Below are 19407 nucleotides of genomic sequence, written 5' to 3'. Positions count from 1 at the left end.
CGTTATCACAAACATTCTAAATTAAAACTTACCACTGACAGAAACACTCAGCTCTACTGCCTTTTCTTTTGCATTGAAATCTTTATTACAAGCAATCCTGCGGTTCATAAAGAACTTTGTTTTTCTACCTCTACGAGTGCCATCTATTATTGCATTGTTTATCTAAAAGTGCTCTTTTCCTTTAAACCTAGCCAGCAAGCCATATGTGTTGACTGTGAAACACAGCAAACTTTAAATATATGCATTCATGGTGTGATTACTACATTTTCGTTTTCATATTTACAGCAAACAATGGCTGTCACTTTAATTCAGCGCTTGCAGCAAACTCGGTGTGGAAACAATCAGTGCGCTGCTGCAGATGCACCGCGCGTGGTACGCACTGCCGGACCGCAACCGTGTGCAGTGTGAATGCTTTAAATTCCGTTAACATGAGCGTGGAAAAAAATATGCACCATACGCACTGCAAATGGAGAATGTGTGAACCTGGCGTTATGTGTGTGCGCTTCGAGTGTGCATGAGCTCAGTCTCCAGGAGAGCGCGCGAGCGTTGAATGGTTTAAAGGGGTCATATGATGCGATTTAAATTTTTCCTTTCTCTTTGGAGTGTTACAAGCTCTTGGTGCATAAAGAAGATCTGTAAAGTTGCAAAGACTAAAGTCTCAAATCCAAAGAGATATTCTTAAAGTTAAGAGTCAACCACGGCTACCTATAACGACGTTCTAACACGCCCCCACATGTCTACTTCACGATGTGGGAAGATTTGCATAACGCCGCCCAAATGTTCACGCAAATAAAGAAGGCGTAACTTTTATTCTTGCTGTAGTATTGTTGTTGCCGCCGCTGCCATGTCGTGAAGGCGCTGTGTGTTTCGTTGTGAAAGTGAAACTACTTTGTTTGGTCTTCCAAAAGAGGATGATATCCGCTTCGTCATGCCTGGAGCTGATCCGTGCTGATCGCTGAGGAAATACATCAACTTCGCACTGTCGATCGCCGGATCGGCTTTCACCGTGGACGAAGCGGAGTCCAGCCCGGGGTCGTCACATGTGGTTGCCGCAAGCCCGCCGGACGCTCCTTCATCGAATCTTCCATCGCTCACTCAAGCCAGCCTCCGCTTACTCTAGCCCACCGTGTGTTTCATTGTGAAAGCGAAACTACTTTGTTTGGCCTTCCAAAAGAGGACACGACTAGAAATCAATGGTTAAGTTGTATTTACAACACGGTTCCAGAACAGTTTAACCCAAATATTCAGATGTGTCCAGCGCATTTTATGGAGGATTGTTTCCTGATCCTGGTAGAGTAGACTACAATGCCGGCTGTTCTGACTCACAGACTGTAAGTACGTTTTTTATATTTAAAGAATGTTCCACTGATGATTCAAACACGAGTTTTGAGCCGTGTAGAGTTGCACTTGTTGTTTGTCATTTCTCCGATCACAAATGCAGACATGGTTTTGTGTTTATGGAGCGCGACGCAACGCGTAAAAATACAGTATAAGCCATTATAATCCGTAATTATGTCCCCACTGTATGCAACAAATGCCTCGTTTATTATAGGTTTTAATGTTTTTGTCTCGTCACTCCGGCTGGACAGTGCATCACAATATGGGAAGGGACGTAACATTTCCGTCACATGCTTGAGGTATTCGGCCAATCACAACGTGTGATTGGCAATAGCTGGCCAATCAGAGCACACCTCGCTTTTCAGACCGATGAGCTTTGTAAAAATGTACGCGTTTCAGAAAGGCGGGGCATAGAGGAGAAATATGTATGTGGATATACATACATACAGTATGTGGAAAATAATGTGTTTTTTGAACCTTAAACCGCATAAACACATTTCATTACACCAAATACACCAAATAATGTAACTTGGTAGCCGATCAATCGGATCACCCTATGTATATAAACAGTGAAAACAATAAAAATGGAAAAACAAATTGACAAAAAATATTTACAGTACAAAGAAATGGTGGTTGTTTTAGTTGTAATCTTTTTTTTCTGGTGCTTTTCATGCTTTTCATGCTCATTGTGTGCTAATTCAAGGTCTGAAGTGTTTAAGCTTCAAGCAATAAAGAAACGTAATTACTTTTTATCAGTAACACGGCACATTATAATTATAATATCATTCAGTGACCTAAATAAACAAAACCTAGACTGCATACACACAAATCTAGACACATAGCATACACATAAATGTGGGCCCTATGAAATGTTTTTTTTCACTCAATCAAACCACATTTCAGTCCCCATCTCATTCATCATTATTTTCATTTCAAATGAGGAACAGGACATTTAGACTCTTTTTGACCTGATGACTAGCATCTGGTATTACAGTCACCTGGTAAAATCGTATTTGCCGTTCAAATGGTGATGGAAAACAGGGAAATATTTGGGTATTTTAAAATGGTGATTTCTAGAGCTGGAAAAGTAATGAAAAATATTGCTGCAAGCAGCAATTACGGGGCCAAGCACTACAGAAGCAAGCATCAGACCAACTTCAAAAATGAGTAATTGAAGCCATTTTTGATGATTTTGGTTAAAATGGCTGAAATCATAAATACAACCTCTAGTAATATGATTTAATGGCTTATCACGTTTGAACAATAGGTGGTGCTGTTGTTAAATCGATGTGATGTGTTCTGTGTGAGTTGACAATGGCACACACAAAGTTTGGTGTCAATGTCAAAGCTTTGCAAAGATACAGCCTCAAACGTAGTTTGGCATCATGCCTCAAATTTGTTGCGGCACTATGCATAAACGGTGAAATACATAACTTTTTGTCAGCACAGTCTGAAGATAATTGTACTTGATTTTTGTGAAAATGTGACCAACAGTCTAGGAGTAGTTTGAAAAAGTAGGTTTTCAACATAAATCAAAATGGTGGACAGGAAGTTCGGACAACTATGGCAAAATTCATATCTATGTTCTCGGCAAGACCCAAGGAATATTTTGACCAGTTCCATTCCAATAGGCTCATTTGATCAAAAGTTATTAGCATTTTTGGAAATTAGTGGTTAATGAATGGATTATCACATTTGACCAATAGGTGGCGCTGTGACCAAATTGATATGGCATGGTCAGTGTGACGTGACAATGGCACATAAAAAGTTTGGTGTCAATATGTCAAAGCTTTGCAGAGATATAGCCTCAGATGCAGTTTGGCATCATTCCAGCAAATTCGTTGATGCGTTAAATGCTAACCATTCTGTATATTGGCATGAAATCCATAAAATTTTGGCAGCATGGTCTGACAATGATCTGTGTAAAATTTGGTGAAAATCGGACCAATGGTCTAGGAGGAGTTCGAAAAAGTAGTTTTACAACATAAATCAAAATGGCGGACAGGAAGTTTGACCAACTATGGCATAATTGGTATCTATGTTCTCGGCATGATCCAAGGAATCTATCATGATCAATCTCATTACTCCTATATTACTCATATAGGCTTATTGAAACGAAAGTTATTAGCATTTTTGTAAACTTCATTATAACTGCCCTGGGACTTTGATTTTGAGTACTGTCAGGGCATGGAGCTAAAGACACATACCGAGTTTCGTAACGATATGCCAGTGCATTCGTAAAGCATAGCATTTTATGACAAAATTAAAATTGGCCGAAGCAAAAAATGGCTGACATGGGAAAATTGGGTATGGTTCGACTCGGCATGCTGCACCAAATCTAAAGAGATCAGTTTTATGAATTTTGGTCAAACATAAATTATAAGCAAAAATCCTCCTCACCACTCGGTGGTGCAGCGCCGAAACTGTGTAGGTTGCCTCAAGTCATGGCTGTTTTAACAACACCAAGTTTGGTCTCAATACACCAAACCGTTGAGGAGATATAGCCTCACATTCATTTTTACATGCTCTTCGTCAAATTCGTTCGCACATTATTTGAGAACAGTTTGACTAATCAAGTTGATTGGCATGAAATCCATAAAATTTTGGCAGCATGGTCTGACAATGATCTGTGTAAAATTTGGTGAAAATCGGACCAATGGTCTAGGAGGAGTTCGAAAAAGTAGTTTTACAACATAAATCAAAATGGCGGACAGGAAGTTTGACCAACTATGGCATAATTGGTATCTATGTTCTCGGCATGATCCAAGGAATCTATCATGATCAATCTCATTACTCCTATATTACTCATATAGGCTTATTGAAACGAAAGTTATTAGCATTTTTGTAAACTTCATTATAACTGCCCTGGGACTTTGATTTTGAGTACTGTCAGGGCATGGAGCTAAAGACACATACCGAGTTTCGTAACGATATGCCAGTGCATTCGTAAAGCATAGCATTTTATGACAAAATTAAAATTGGCCGAAGCAAAAAATGGCTGACATGGGAAAATTGGGTATGGTTCGACTCGGCATGCTGCACCAAATCTAAAGAGATCAGTTTTATGAATTTTGGTCAAACATAAATTATAAGCAAAAATCCTCCTCACCACTCGGTGGTGCAGCGCCGAAACTGTGTAGGTTGCCTCAAGTCATGGCTGTTTTAACAACACCAAGTTTGGTCTCAATACACCAAACCGTTGAGGAGATATAGCCTCACATTCATTTTTACATGCTCTTCGTCAAATTCGTTCGCACATTATTTGAGAACAGTTTGACTAATCAAGTTGAATTCCATAACTTTTTGCCAGCATGGTCTGAAGATGATCTGAGCCAATTTTGGTGAAAATCAGACAAACCGTCTAGGACGAGTTCAAAAAAGTCGGTTTTTCGAACTATTAAAAATAGCGAAAAAACTAGACCTTACGATTTTTTAATTTTTAGAGGAACATTTTTTTTTCTTCTAGACCATATGGTTCAAAAGTTATTAGCATAAACATGAGTGAAATTTTGGACAAGTGGTGGCACTAGAGAGTTTGAGTTAGAGACACTAAATTTGCTGTGGTTAATGATGAGACAGTCCTCTATCATTGTGCCAAATTTCACAACTTTCCCACAAGCGGTTTTATGGACTGCCATAGACTTAAGAGCGGAAGAAGAAGAAGTAGAAGAAGAAGAAAACTAACGGTTTCAATAAGTGCCTACGCACCTTCGGTGCTTGGCTCCTAATTAAAAATATATCACATAAGTAATCACAAACTACTGGAAAAGTGATAGAAATGGCAAAAAGCTGTGGGAACCCGTGAATGCAGTATTTCATAAACATTAGATACTTTCTTGATTTTGGACTCTAGACTGTCACTCAAAGTAAACATGAATTTCACCCCTTTTTGCTTCCGTAATGTGGTGTATTTCTCAGTGCAAAAGGATAATTAGTGAGAAAATAATGTAGACTGATTTTATCAACTGTGATTGATTGGATCATGAACAAACCAGAGTTTGCAAAAATAGTGCCTAAAGATCAATTTGTTTCTTGATTGACATTAGCCAGTATCTATATGTCAGCAGACAATGAGGAAGATTAAGTTTTTACTTTCTTTTTCTATTGTGAAATTTGCATGGGCAAATCTTTCATTTGTGTGTGAAATTCCCAGTTGCGTGGATTCCTATTGAAATGACTGGATTTTGCAAATCTGACTACACCTTAATAAAGTATAATTTTACTTTGCAACAAATAAAACTCTTCTTCTGTGAGGTACGAGTATTACTCAAAGATAAGATTCTTTAGCTATGTGATAACACACGATAACAGCATCGACTCCTGTAGTTCATGTGTTGCTCAGATCCCAAACTCAAGCTTCTGTTTCCAGCTGGAGGGTTTGAGTCATGTGACCTTCCTTTCAAGTTTGAACCCTAAGGTCCAGACTTGATTCTTTCTCAATATCTAACCATGTCATGTGGTCATTCAGTCCAAAGATGCACTATAGTGTTTGCTCAGTTAATATCTGGTAATTCCGTCCCAATAGTTCATTCAAACTGCTACTGATCATTTCTAAAGTGATTGTGGTGGTGTTAGAATGTTATTTACTTAGGTGTTAGATGTAGTCATTAAAACCTTGAGTAACTTGTTCCACATTTGGGGTATACGAACAGGAATGAGAAGTCTAATCATGCTGCTGTGCTTATTGAGAAGAAGTTATGTTTCTAAGCAACCAGACTTGATTTTTACTTGTTGGATGATAAAATAAGTGAATAAAGGCCAAGTTAGAGAGCAAAATATCATAAAAATGGACAAAGCAACTGCTTATATGCTATAGCAACATCCCAGCATGATGGCAGTGAGTTTTGATCTCTTACATTTTTTTTTTTTGCCAAAGGATGTAAAATGTACATTTCTAATTCTTCTCCAAAGCAGCTTGTTTTTAGTCATGCACTAAATAACCCCAAAAACATGGTAAACGACCTCTGACATTTCTAGAGTTACTCATTACCATGGATCTGTGCTGTTCCTGTTAATCATTAAACTTTTTTGCTGTGTTTAGAGAAAAATATCCTAATCATTAGTTTGACTGATGTGCATTTATGTATTTGTTTATTTATATATTCCAGTAATAATTTTGGTTTAGCTTACATTTTCAGGAAAATAAAGTATTCATAAAAAAAGCTGGGAGAAGTTCTGTCTGTGACATTTGTACTTTATAAACACTTTCAGAGCTCTGCTTATGCTTGTGTTTTTACTGTACGTACTTCCTCTTTGTTATTTTGGCCACTTCCTGGCTTCTTTTTGGCTGCTTATCTTTGTTGACATCTCTGTTTGTTTCCTCAGACATTCAATAATCATCCTGCTTCTGTTTGGCTGTTGATTACAGACTAACCGTTTGCATATTTGAAAAACATCCAGATATGTCTTTCAGCTTCTGACACAGAGTTTTGGTGTTACCCTTAAACCTACCCATACCACCAAACCTGTCCCTAACCTTACCTGTTTCCCACCTCAATAGCAGCAAAAGTGTTTTGCAGTATTATATGAACACAATAAGTACATTGTATTTATTTTTTAATGTAAGTACATAGTAGTTAAGGCCACTTAATATAAAGTGGGACCCAATTTTCCAAGTAAAATGCACTCATTTAATTCATGTAATTAATGAACAGCATGGAAAAAGTAACAGTTTTACAGTCATTGCACATAAACCTATGTGAAATATTGAGTATAGCTCCGCTTGATTCCGTGCATGCGTGTTTAGACCTGCGCTTTGAATCAGAGAGGGCTTCTGGTACTGCAAAAAACTATTTTTAAAGGACCACTGATGAAAAGGTTCTTTATGGGCCCCATTTCTTCCAGATCAATATCCTCACATTTATCATACTATAAATCTTCTTTAATAGGTTTGTACATAAAATTATTTCAAAAATAAAAAGAAAGTCCAGAAGTAACAAGACTTGATAAGATATATGATTAAAATGTTTATTGCATTTACAGAAGGGCTGCACAATAAATCGAAATGGAATCGAGATTGCGATTCGACAGAAGCTGCGATTGTCATGCGTATCTTTCAGTGAAGCACGGTTCTGTGATCAGCAGTAAATCTCCATCCAAAGGCCAGAGGGCGCTCTCGCGCTGAAACTCCTGCATCGCTGCAGCTGAATAAACAGAAGATTCAACTGCTTTCATTGATTCAACATGACTAATAAACACACGACTACGGCAATATACGGTTTATCTGAGTTATTATTATTATAATAATTTTCATTAACATAAAGTATATTTATAATGCAATGCCTTTATCACTGCTTAACTACTATGAAATATGTTGCGTGCCTTATTCTGTGTAAGAAGCCACATCATCTCACAGAAGGATTTATTTCAAACACTCGACTGACGTTATGAAGTTAGTTTGTAGTAAAAATATGTTATTAAATGTGGTATTTTCACATGCTTTCAGATGGAGCAGCATTTACTTCACAGAGCCGTAGTTCACTGAGAAGCTATGCAAACAGCTGTCATTATCGCAAACGATTATCTCTGCGATTATCGTCTGCGATTTTTTTGCGTAACTTGTCAGTGAACTATGGCTATGTGTAGTAAATTCTGCTCCATCTGAAAGCACATGATGATGAGTTCCTGCTGATTACAGAACCGGCATTACTATCAAAATGCGCATGGCAATCGTATTCGATTAATCGTGCAGCCCTAATTTACAGTACACATCAATGCGGTGTACATCATACTTTATTGAGTGTTTGTGTGTTTAATAAGGATGTGAGTACTAGAGTACTCAGACTTAAGAGCGACGATCAATCATATTTTTAAATTAACTGCAATCATCATATATAATATCTCTGATTGGTTATTGCAGCATTTTGGGTGGTACCTGAGCTCAGACTGGTTAGTATTAGGACAGCATGCCTTCCACTGGTGGTTCCCACTTTCACAGTCCTTAGTAAATAGAAATCTTTTCCAACATTATAAATGTCTTCACTATTACTTTTGATCAATTAAATGTACCATTGATTAATACAAGTGTTCTTGTATTTCTCTCTTTTTTTGAACTTACCACAAATGTTTGAAGGTAGCATTGTTTCCATAAAAATGTTAAGCAGCAAAAACTGTTTTCAACATTGATAATATTCAGAAATGTTTCTTGAGCAGCAAATCAGCGTATTAGAATAATTTCTGAAGGATCATGTGACACTGAAGACTGGAGAAATGATGCTGAAAATTCAGCTTTGATCACAGCAATAAATTAGGAGTTTAAAATATATTCAAACCTAGGGTGACCATATTTTAGTTTTCCAAAAAGAGGACAGGGGTTGGGGTTCGGGGGCAGGGCGGGGCATGGCGCGGGGATTGCCTAACACAGTATTATATGTAACAAGGTATTTTTTGTTTGTTTGCTTGTTTTGTTTTTATAATAAATAAAAAAGAAAACAAGTAGATAGAATAGAAGAAGAATGCTAGTGTTAGAGGGTCATTTTTTAAATAAAAATAAAACAAGTCAATAGAACAGAAAAAGAATAGATAATGCAAGTGTTAGAAGGTCATTATTTATAATAAATAAAAAGAAAATAAGTAGAAAAAGACAAAGAATAGAGAATGCTAGTGTTAAATACTCTTTTTATTCATTTTAAATAAAACAAATAGTTAAAATAGAATTAGAATAGAGAGTGCAAATGTTAGAGGGTCAAGTTTTTTTAATTAAAAAAATTAGCAGATAAAATTAGAATTAGCATTAGAATAGAGAGTGCTAGAGTTAGAGGGTCAAATGAAGATGAAAGAGATGTGTTTTCAGCCATTTCTTGAAAATATTAAGGACTCAGCTGCTTGGATTGAGTTGGGCAGGTCATTCCACCAGGAGGGAACAGTTAATGTAAAAGTCTGTGAAAGTTTTATAATAGGTAGCATGCAAAATGTTTCAATACAAGCATTTCATTTAATTGTAATTTATGTAATACTTCAAACCTTTAACCCACTTGGGAAAATCAACCCATGGCAACAGTTTAAAAGTAGCCTAATTCTGTGGAAACAACGCGGACTTGGCAACCCTACATCCAACAAGAGCTTCCGCAGTCAGATCTGACTGATCACAGGTCAAGAATAAGGAGAGCTGACTGACAAGACCATCTTGGAGTATTTGCTGCTCAACAGATCCTGAGCTCATTGACAAATATCTGATCTCGTAAGATGTGCTTCCTTTACACAGAGTGCGTGTAATCGCGAAATCGAAAGTGAAGAGATTTAAATACTCCACATATTGAGAGCGGGTCCCTGACATGCCAAAATTATACAATATTACAATGTTTAAAGGAGTGGATGCGAAAATCGCGGGCGCGAAACATGTTGTGAGCGGGACTAAGAAAACAGCAGAGTCCCGGACATTTTGGGCGATTAAGAAATCCCGGCCGGACGCATTTTTCCAGGTCCAAAAAGAGGACATGTTGGGGGGAAAAGAGGACATATGGTCACCCTATTCAAACCTAAAACTATTATTTTAAATTGTAATAGTATTTCACAATATTACTATTTCTGTTGTGTTTTTGATCAAATAAATGCAGCCTTGGTTAGCATAAGAGACTTTTTCCAAAAACAAAACAAAAAATCTTACCAATAAGATAATTTCTCTACATCTTTGTCTTTACAGTGAAGAGGTTTCGTGAACCTGTCGGAGTAAGAAGATCGTGGAGGATCTGGTAATAATATTAGTCAAGAATTATGGTAAAATAATGGAACAAAAGAGAGCAAACTCTCACTCTTTTTTCCCCTCCAGGTTCTTTGATACGTCAAAGCAGGCCATTGGAGCTCTTTTCATGCATTTTGCCAATATTTTCTTGTCCACACTCACCAATGAAGATCCCTGTTCTCTGTGAGTCAATTAGTAGCCTAATTATTTGTCAAGTTTATGGCTTTAACCTGGCATTAAACCAACCGAATGGCCCTTTTCTGTTTTTACAGATATCTGTTGAACTTCCTGTTGGATGCCACATTGGGAATGCTGGTGATCTGGGTCTGGGTGAAGGTTGTTTCCAAGATAGTGGAACACAAACAGCTAACACTGCTGATGTTTGGAGAATATGGTGAGTTGCATTGATGGAAGCTGGTTCTAATGGGTGAACAGTGGGGAGAAGGGGTCAGTTTAAAATCCAAGACTGCTGTCATAATGAGCACAAAAACAAAAGAGAAACTGATGCATCTATTTAAGCCGTTTGTTACCACCAGAGGGCGCTGTATGATATATATTTCTAATATGTTTGGGTAGTTTCCCCACATTTGCTTTTTCCCTCTGAGGGATTTCCTTGGTAAAACACCATAGAAAAAATCAAATTACACACACATACATTCACACACACACACGTGTGCACATGCACTCAAAGCAGATGGAATACGCCCACCGTTTCATATGATTTTGGCCAAACAATTGTTCATGACTGTTTTTCTGCTTAGATCAGTTTTTTAATCTCTGTTTTGACTGTGCGCCATGTCCAATTTACCATAACATTCGGAGGCTAATCAGTTAAGTGCTCAAATGCTAAAAACAGTCTGAATACTATAATACAAATACCAGCACTTTGTTTGCCTTCATATTCATTAACGTTAAAGAGAATTATTTCTTAATTTATTATTATTATTATTTTAAATATGGAAGAACATGAGTGCCATATAAACAAATAAATAAATCTTTCATTAAAAGCACCAATATACTTGCCATTCTAGGTTTCAATAAAAAAATAATTATTATAATGTAATAATGTAATAAAAATTACATGTTGTGTATTTATTTTATATGCATATTCATTAAATAAATTAATATATTGATTTATTTACTGACACATTTCATGAATTTTATATATATATATATATATATATAACTGTAAAATTATTTACATGGTCATATATTTATTTATGTATTTTTTTACATGATTATTTGTTTATTGAAATATATATTTATTCATTTTATAAGCATATTTTATGGTTTATTTATTGACACATTACATGGTTTATTTACTGGTTTACTTATTCGTAGAATTAATGTATTTATTTATATATTTACTGACATATTTCAGTAAGTTAATAAATTAATATATATGTATTTTATGAAAGATCGCAGGGCCCTGTGGTCTTATATATTGATCACAACATTTGCATTGTTTACCTTGCCGTTTTTTTGTTTTTTTTTGCTACTGATCCCTTAGCAACTACATTTCAACAGTGTTAAACACTTCAGAAAACGTAATAAATCATAGTTATTTTTTGAATGTCTCTTTCTGTCTTTTAGGTGATCCTCCTCGGATAGCGGCCTGGTTGGCTCAGTGCTCAGTGTATTTACTCATTGTTGCTCTGGAGAAAAGTGTGGTCACTCTGGTGCTGCTCATTCCCGGGTGGACCAATGTAAGATAAACAATCACACACTCAAACTTCCTGTTATCGTCACACACCACTGGCATCATTTCCCTCTGCAATATTTCATAATACCAGCCTAGGATGGACAAAACTAGAATCGGTCTCTGATCCAAATATTTTTAGTTTGCAATATATAACTTTTAATTGGAATGGTTTGCTTATTTATTTATTTTTTTAAATTTGGTTTGGATATTTTCCTGCCTAATGCAATGACATTCAAAACAATCACAAAATACTGTTTGGGATATTGAATGTTTTCAGTGCTTGTGTAAAAAAAAATAAGTCAGTCACATCTGTATCTTTTGTTCTTTCTCTTTGTTTATGAATCAACGTAAATAGACAAATTATTATTTGTACTGAAGGACATTCTACTAGTATGGAAGGATGACATGAGGACAGATACTACGGAGATGATATTTCATCTGGATTAGTGTGGGAATAATAGATTATCTGTGCATTATTTTCTCTATAGACTTATTTTAATTTCAGTGAAAAAAGCTATGTATTTATTTATTTACATACTTAATACACTCTCAGAAGAAAAGGTACAAAGCTGTGACTGGGGCAGTAGCCTCAGGTACAAAAGCTAAAAGATACATCTTTGTACCTTATTTACCCCTAAATGGTACATATTAGTACCTAAAGTGTGCCTTTTAAAAGGGTACTGCCCCAGTGACAGCTTTGTACCTTTTTTCTTTCTGAGAGTGTATATGCAATTTGAGACGTGTTGTAAATTTTAATGGGAAAAAAATTAATTAATAGTATGTATAATTGTACATGCTATTATTTCAATTCATATTCAATACATTAAATTCCATACTTTCTCACTGTAGGGTGTCTAGACTTTCTAGAAATAATTTTTTTAAATGATTGTTTATTATTCATCAGATGGACATATATTTCTTGAAGCGTTGACAACTGGTGTGTTTGTGTGTGTTGTAGCTGGAGGAGGTGGTGCTGGACTACATCCCAAACCCACAGCTGGAGTTGGCCATTGTCATGCTGATCGTGCCTTTCATTGTCAATGTGAGTCATTCAAGATTAATGCATGAAATTTATCTATCTATCGAGTCATCCAAGATTAATGCATGCAATCTATCTATCTATCCATCTATCCATCTATCTATCTATCTATCTATCTGTCTGTCTGTCTGTATAGCTATCTATCTATCTATCTGTCTGTCTGTCTGTATTTGTCTATCTGTCTATCTATCTATCTATCTATCTATCTATCTATCTATCTATCTATCTATCTATCTGTCTGTCTGTCTGTCTGTCTGTCTGTCTGTCTGTCTGTATAGCTATCTATCTATCTATCTGTCTGTCTGTCTGTCTGTCTGTCTGTCTATCTATCCATCTATCCATCTATCCATCTATCCATCTATCCATCTATCTATCTATCTGTCTGTCTGTCTGTCTGTATAGCTATCTATCTATCTATCTATCTGTCTGTCTGTGTCTGTCTGTCTGTCTGTCTGTCTGTCTGTCTATCTATCTATCTATCTATCTATCTATCTATCTATCTATCTATCTATCTATCTATCTATCTATCTATCTATCTATCTATCTATCTATCTATCTATCTATCTATCTATCTATCTATCTATCTATCTATCTATCTATCTATCTATCTATCTATCTATCTATCTATCTATCTATCTATCTATCTATCTATCTATCTATCTATCTATCTATCTATCTATCTATCTATCTATCTATCTATCTATCTATCTATCTATCTATCTATCTATCTATCTATCTATCTATCTATCTATCTATCTATCTATCTATCTATCTATCTATCTATCTATCTATCTATCTATCTATCTATCTATCTATCTATCTATCTATCTATCTATCTATCTATCTATCTATCTATCTATCTATCTATCTATCTATCTATCTATCTATCTATCTATCTATCTATCTATCTATCTATCTATCTATCTATCTATCTATCTATCTATCTATCTATCTATCTATCTATCTATCTATCTATCTGTCTGTATTTGTCTGTCTGTCTATCAATCTATCATCTATCTATCTATCTATCTATCTATCTATCTATCTATCTATCTATCTATCTATCTATCTATCTATCTGTATTTGTCTGTCTGTCTATCAATCTATCATCTATCTATCTGTCTGTCTGTCTGTCTATCAATCTTTCTTTATGTACTATAATGCAACTTATTTCTGTAAATATATGTGTTTCAGTCTATAATGTTCTGGGTGGTGGACAGCTTAACAATGCGGAAATATAAGAAAAAGACGTCTCTGGAGGGCTCACGTGATTGTCCTAAGCAAGTAGAGGTGTTGCCAAATGAGAGCAATGACGAAGCTGAGGTGAGAATATTCATTTAATGTCCCCATAAATGCACATTTCACATTGCTGTTTTGACCAAAATTGTAATGTTTATTGTTATATGGTGTATCACACTTTCAAGCAGTGAAATGTAACCAAAGCACATTTTTTGTAGCCTTTATCCATTTTTAAGCCATTTTTAAAGGGATGTTGCCAGTGTGGTGTAGTTTAGTGTGTGTGCTTATAGTATAGCTCAGTAATTGCTACTTGACTAATTACTATTTGCCATTTACAGTAGCTGATGCTTTTGACTTACAGTTCACTTTATATACAGAGACAAGTCCTTGTGTAACCTGGGTTAAAGTAGCTCGCAGTAGTGTGCTGTAAAACATATTTTGTGACAAAATTGACATTTACAAATCTTAATAATGTTGAAAATGTTCTTTAATATGACAGCCTGTAAATTTTGTCTGTAAGTTATTTTAATGGTCAGGTAGCAGTACAGTAGTTCTTTAAGGCAACAAACATGCCCATTCTCATGTTTTACTCATGGGTCACTTCTTGCAGGATTTTAAGTGAAGCGTGTCATTTCTGTGGCACCAAAGAGAATTGCACAAGCTTTCATAATTTCATCATGTGCAATCCCTAGGATGTTCTTTATCCTGCTGTATTTATCAAATCAGTTTTGAGATCCAGGAACAAATGAGTCAGTCAAAATTCCTTAACCTGATCCTAATGACCCTGTTCCCCATATCTGTCCCTGTGGACATTTCATCCTAGTTTGGAATAATTCAGTGGTCCTCAGCTGGTTAGTTTCAGGCCTGTAGAATAAAGTAGGAAAAAACAAAGCTAATGCAAATAATAAAATGCAGTTAACCATATAATTGTGTATAGTTAGAATGCCATGGATTTACCACATTTTACAATGGAGGAGAGGCACATTTTATGCTATTGATCTAAAAAAAAACTTGTGAGAATTATCCAAATGAGACCAGTGTTGGGCTAGTTACTCAAAGAATGTAATATATTACTCATTACTAGTTACTCCTTTCAAAAGTAATATTGTTACTTATTACTTTCTGGCAACAGTAATTAGTTACACTACTAGTTACATTACTTTTTCTTCACGCCCAACAGAAGTTGTAACTGTGAATCTTCCACATAAAATTCTTCTTACTAACAACATTTCTGCCTCATCATTTGACCAAAATGCACATTGGATCGCAGTCAGAAGTTATTACAAACACTCAATAGTGATTGATAGGGACATTCAAGTAGAAGTAACCTTTCTCACATAAGTTTGTAAGAAACTGTTACATTTTTTAAAAAGATTTTTAATTATAGTAATATAATGTATCACATGCTGATCAGAGGGATGTGGGTGGGATGTAATGCCAGAGTAAAGTAAAGCCACAACTTACACAACAGTGTTCAAATCATCTTTTTTCCTGACAAAATCAATATAATGCAATATTTCTATCTGCTGAATGTAAGCTTTTCCATATTCCAAGCTTGCCTGCTGCACTGGGGACATCACATGCATGTGTGAGTCGTGAAAATAAATCTAGGAATTATTTGATTGTTGGATTTTAAATCAGGAGGGTTGAGGCAAAAGTTATCAAAAGTAACTAAGCTGTTTTATGGATGGTAACTGTAATATTATTACTGAAATCTTATTAGTAATTAGTTACACTACTAGTTACTGCAAAAAGTAAGTTACTAAGTTACTAGTAACTAGTTACTGCCCAACACTGCAGAAGACAGATGTGTAACTTGACAATTGACAGAAACCTCATCCTCAAAAATCATAAAAAATACACAAAACAAAATTAAATTTGACCTAGACTTTCAAGGTCAAAATACACATTAGAATGATCAGACAGGCAGACTAAAATGTGTTTTCTGTGTTGAACTCTTTGCTGTCAAGAGCATGAAACCATCAACATTCAGCATTATTTTGCCAATCCAGCCTATGTTACATTGATCATTTTCCATATTATTGGGCTTATGCAGTTTATGGTATAATATTAATCAATTAAAATGTTTGATTTTACAGACAGCCACTTGATGTCCAGTGTAAAATCTGGGTCCTGAAGCAAAACTATTTAAAAACCACTGGACCAGTTTAATTTTTATTAGCTTGGCTTTACTCTTGCATATGATTTAAAATGAAATCTGCCAGCTGAAATGAATGTTTTGTTTCTGAATAGTTTGATTGTGTGTTTGTGTATTGCATTCTTCTTCTTGAATGGTGGGATTGTGCTATATGAATGTGATTGCAGGACAGATATTTTTTTAATGTCTTCGTCATTTGACCAAAGACCTTTCCAAAGGCCAGTGACCTGTAGGGTCAAATGGTTTCCATTTGTTGGGCAATACAGGGTCTTTACCATCTCTTTTACTTTGTGTTCTTCTTCTCCTCTTTCATTTTTTCTCATCCCTCTTTCCCTCGCTCCTCCAGTTGTGGAAGTGTGCCAGCTGCTCACAAATCATCCATTTGTTCAGCGGGAGCAGTGACATTTGGAAAATGTTTCCATAAGCTCATGCTATAGAGAACGAATCCAAATATGTTTGATGAGTGCCGATATAAATGAGAACATATAAAACGGGTCTAGTGTCAATCTCCCGCTGAACCCATGCATCTGGGCTTGTGGTGTTATAGTCAGTAGATTTATGCAACTATAAAGTGATCCAGCTCACATGAACGGGAAAACGATCATGTGTAAAATCTGGCCAGGCTCTTCAGCTGACCTCAAACTGTGTTTATATGTTTGTGTAGGTGCTGCTAAAGGAAGATGAAGATGATGCTAGAGTGTGTTCTGAACGGGAAGAGCACGTCTCAACAGAAGAGGCGCTAATACATGTCTGAATGGAAGTTTAGAACACACGCGTTTAGAAGTATACTTTCTTAAACGCTAGATCTCTGTTCCTAAACCTAGTGAGCGGCCTTGTTGTTTACTTCCTGCATAGGCAGATACCTTCCAAATGGAAACTCATAAGTGACTGATTTGGAACACTCTTAATTAAGTATAAACTCTGCAACACACACGTTATCTTCACACTGGAGACTGGACTCAGTTGATACCAAGAGAGTGTGACGTTAGCATTTGCTAAGCTAACAACACAATGCTCAATACTTGACACGATACTATGTAAAAGTGTCCATTTTTAGTTAGATTGATAGATACTTTTTAGTATTGAATGAAATTGAACTTAAAATGTATTTATTTATCATCAACATTTCATTTATGTAATTTGTATGCTAGTGGGGTTTGGAACAGCCTTCTTGTTGGGAGAGTGCCAATGATGCTTAAAATAGAGCTTTTCGTGGGAGTACACTTTAGAGAGTAGACTTACAATTGATTTCAATTGAGGGGTGTTTACACAGCACCATTTTCAACTAAAAACTGAAAACTTTTTATGCATTTTTACCACTTATGTACACCACATCAGCATTTTGGGGGGGGTCTGATACTACAAACTTTTCAAAATGTGTTTCAAAGTGCAATTTTTTTTTTTAAAGTACTGTTATCGTCTCATGTAAACTATAAAAACAAGAATTTGTGATGAAGATGACGACGTGCATGCATATTATGTTCACGTAGAGTGTTTTTAGTCGTTTTTGTGGATGTGTGTGAACGGGGATTGTTTTGACAACATTGTCATCATTTGTGATCATAAAGATATGTTCACAAAACATTGTGATAAGAGTTGTTAAAGAAGAAATGCTAAGTAGCTCACTAGATTTTGGAGCAGCTGGAAGGTTGACAACTTTTTAAGCAGATATAGTAGTGTAATGGGATTTGACATGCTATACTTCATACAAAACTGCTTTTTGATCATTCTTTTATAATTATTATGCATGCAACTTATATTACATGTGTGCTCATTTTAATTGAGATACTACATGGAATATTTTTAAATATTCATATCAGGCTATTATCAAAAATGTGATTAAATGGTCACCATTTGACAAGTTATAGCATATAATTATATATTTAGCTAAACTTTAACCTAAAATCTTGATATTGAAAAAAAAAGTAGTTCGGGTCCATGTTATTTGTCAGAAAGAGAAAGAGAGTTGAATTGTAGCAGTGCATTTTTATGAATTACTTTCAAATTACATTGTAGGATGATTGTATATATGTTTGTATGTTAATATATAATCAGTATAGGATAATTATTAGCATACGAGTTATTAAAGGGAAACATTATCCTCCCTCCATGTCCTTTAGAGTTCATACTTCTAAGAAGTTAATTAAAAGTATAGAAACTGAGAGAGGAGGTCTAGTGTTTTTCCTAATTACAGACAGTCAGACTTTTCATTTGAAGTCTAAACAGCTCGTCGCTACTTGTGATGAACACCTCGCTGTAAACACACTACAACCATGTTTCCAGCTCTGACACAGGCTAGACTATTTCTATATGAAAGATATGCTCATAAGAAAAAAGTTTTCTTATAAAAACCATTTGTGAATATTCAGTATTAAGTGAGCGACCAGATGATCTTTGCATTTTAACCTGTAAAGTTTAAACATTGTACAGTATTCTGGCTTCTTTTTTTTCTTTTTTTTTACACATGCAGCGTGCTGAATAACAGTTTGATCAAATGTGTAATGTAGAAAATGTACAACATGTTGTAAAGTAACTGTAAACTTGGGAATTTTTAAGCCGTTAAATTGTATTGATTTCTTCAAAATTTTAGCAATGTCAGCACACAAATGCAACTTCTTTAAAACTAAGAAACATCTTTTGATACGTGTCAAACAATGTTGTCTTGGTGCCTTATTTTGATGTAAACAAATAAAACTACAGTTCTAGTAACTTAAACTTAAGTTGTGACGTGCTATAAAATACTGCTTGTAATAAAAAGTCCAATCTAGAACAAAATTTATAGCCAAAAGATGTCAATTAAAATGAGATAAATAATTTTTAGGAAGATTTGTGTTCTTAATGCTTTTTTATGTACTAATTGTTTTATAAAAATTAATTAAATTAAACTTAATTTGAACCATAGAGTCAATGATTGGTGAATTTGAGGTTAGAAAATATTTAATGTATTCGTGTGTGTGTGTGTACTCACATTTTTTCATTACCAGTAAGCAGTGTTGGGCAGTAACGCATTACTTAGTAACGCGTTACTGTAATTTGATTACTTTTTTAGTAACGGAGTAATTTAACGCGTTATAATTTTCAAAATGGTAATTAGAGTATAGCTAGTTACAAGCCGAGGTTTCCATACGTTACTGCCGCGTTACATTGCTGACAGAATGCAGTGTTTTATAATCTAGAGATTGTAAAAATGCTGTAGCACAGGCACTGTTGAGTCAAGTGCCAGTGGATTAGAGACCTGCTCTCCCGCGGGA

At 35.4% G+C, this 19407-nt stretch overlaps 1 protein-coding gene across 1 annotated transcript in view; it reads left to right on the top strand.

Annotated features, from left to right (window-relative positions):
• The window catches only part of LOC107555827 (store-operated calcium entry regulator STIMATE-like), a 20585-nt gene extending 2070 nt beyond the window's left edge, over positions 1-18515 (top strand). Inside the window, exons 2-8 of the mRNA XM_016238737.1 lie at positions 9980-10028; positions 10106-10201; positions 10291-10412; positions 11612-11724; positions 12679-12762; positions 13954-14082; positions 16821-18515. Coding sequence (XP_016094223.1) covers positions 9980-10028; positions 10106-10201; positions 10291-10412; positions 11612-11724; positions 12679-12762; positions 13954-14082; positions 16821-16910 — 683 coding nt within the window. The 3' untranslated portion in view covers positions 16911-18515. The remainder of the gene's footprint in view (positions 1-9979; positions 10029-10105; positions 10202-10290; positions 10413-11611; positions 11725-12678; positions 12763-13953; positions 14083-16820) is intronic.
• The last annotated feature ends 892 nt before the right edge of the window (positions 18516-19407 follow it).

Source organism: Sinocyclocheilus grahami, unplaced genomic scaffold, assembly GCF_001515645.1.
Source record: "Sinocyclocheilus grahami isolate Dianchi unplaced genomic scaffold, SAMN03320097.WGS_v1.1 scaffold546.1, whole genome shotgun sequence".
NCBI classification, from domain to species: domain Eukaryota; kingdom Metazoa; phylum Chordata; class Actinopteri; order Cypriniformes; family Cyprinidae; genus Sinocyclocheilus; species Sinocyclocheilus grahami.
This window is presented reverse-complemented; position numbering and strand designations above follow the sequence as displayed.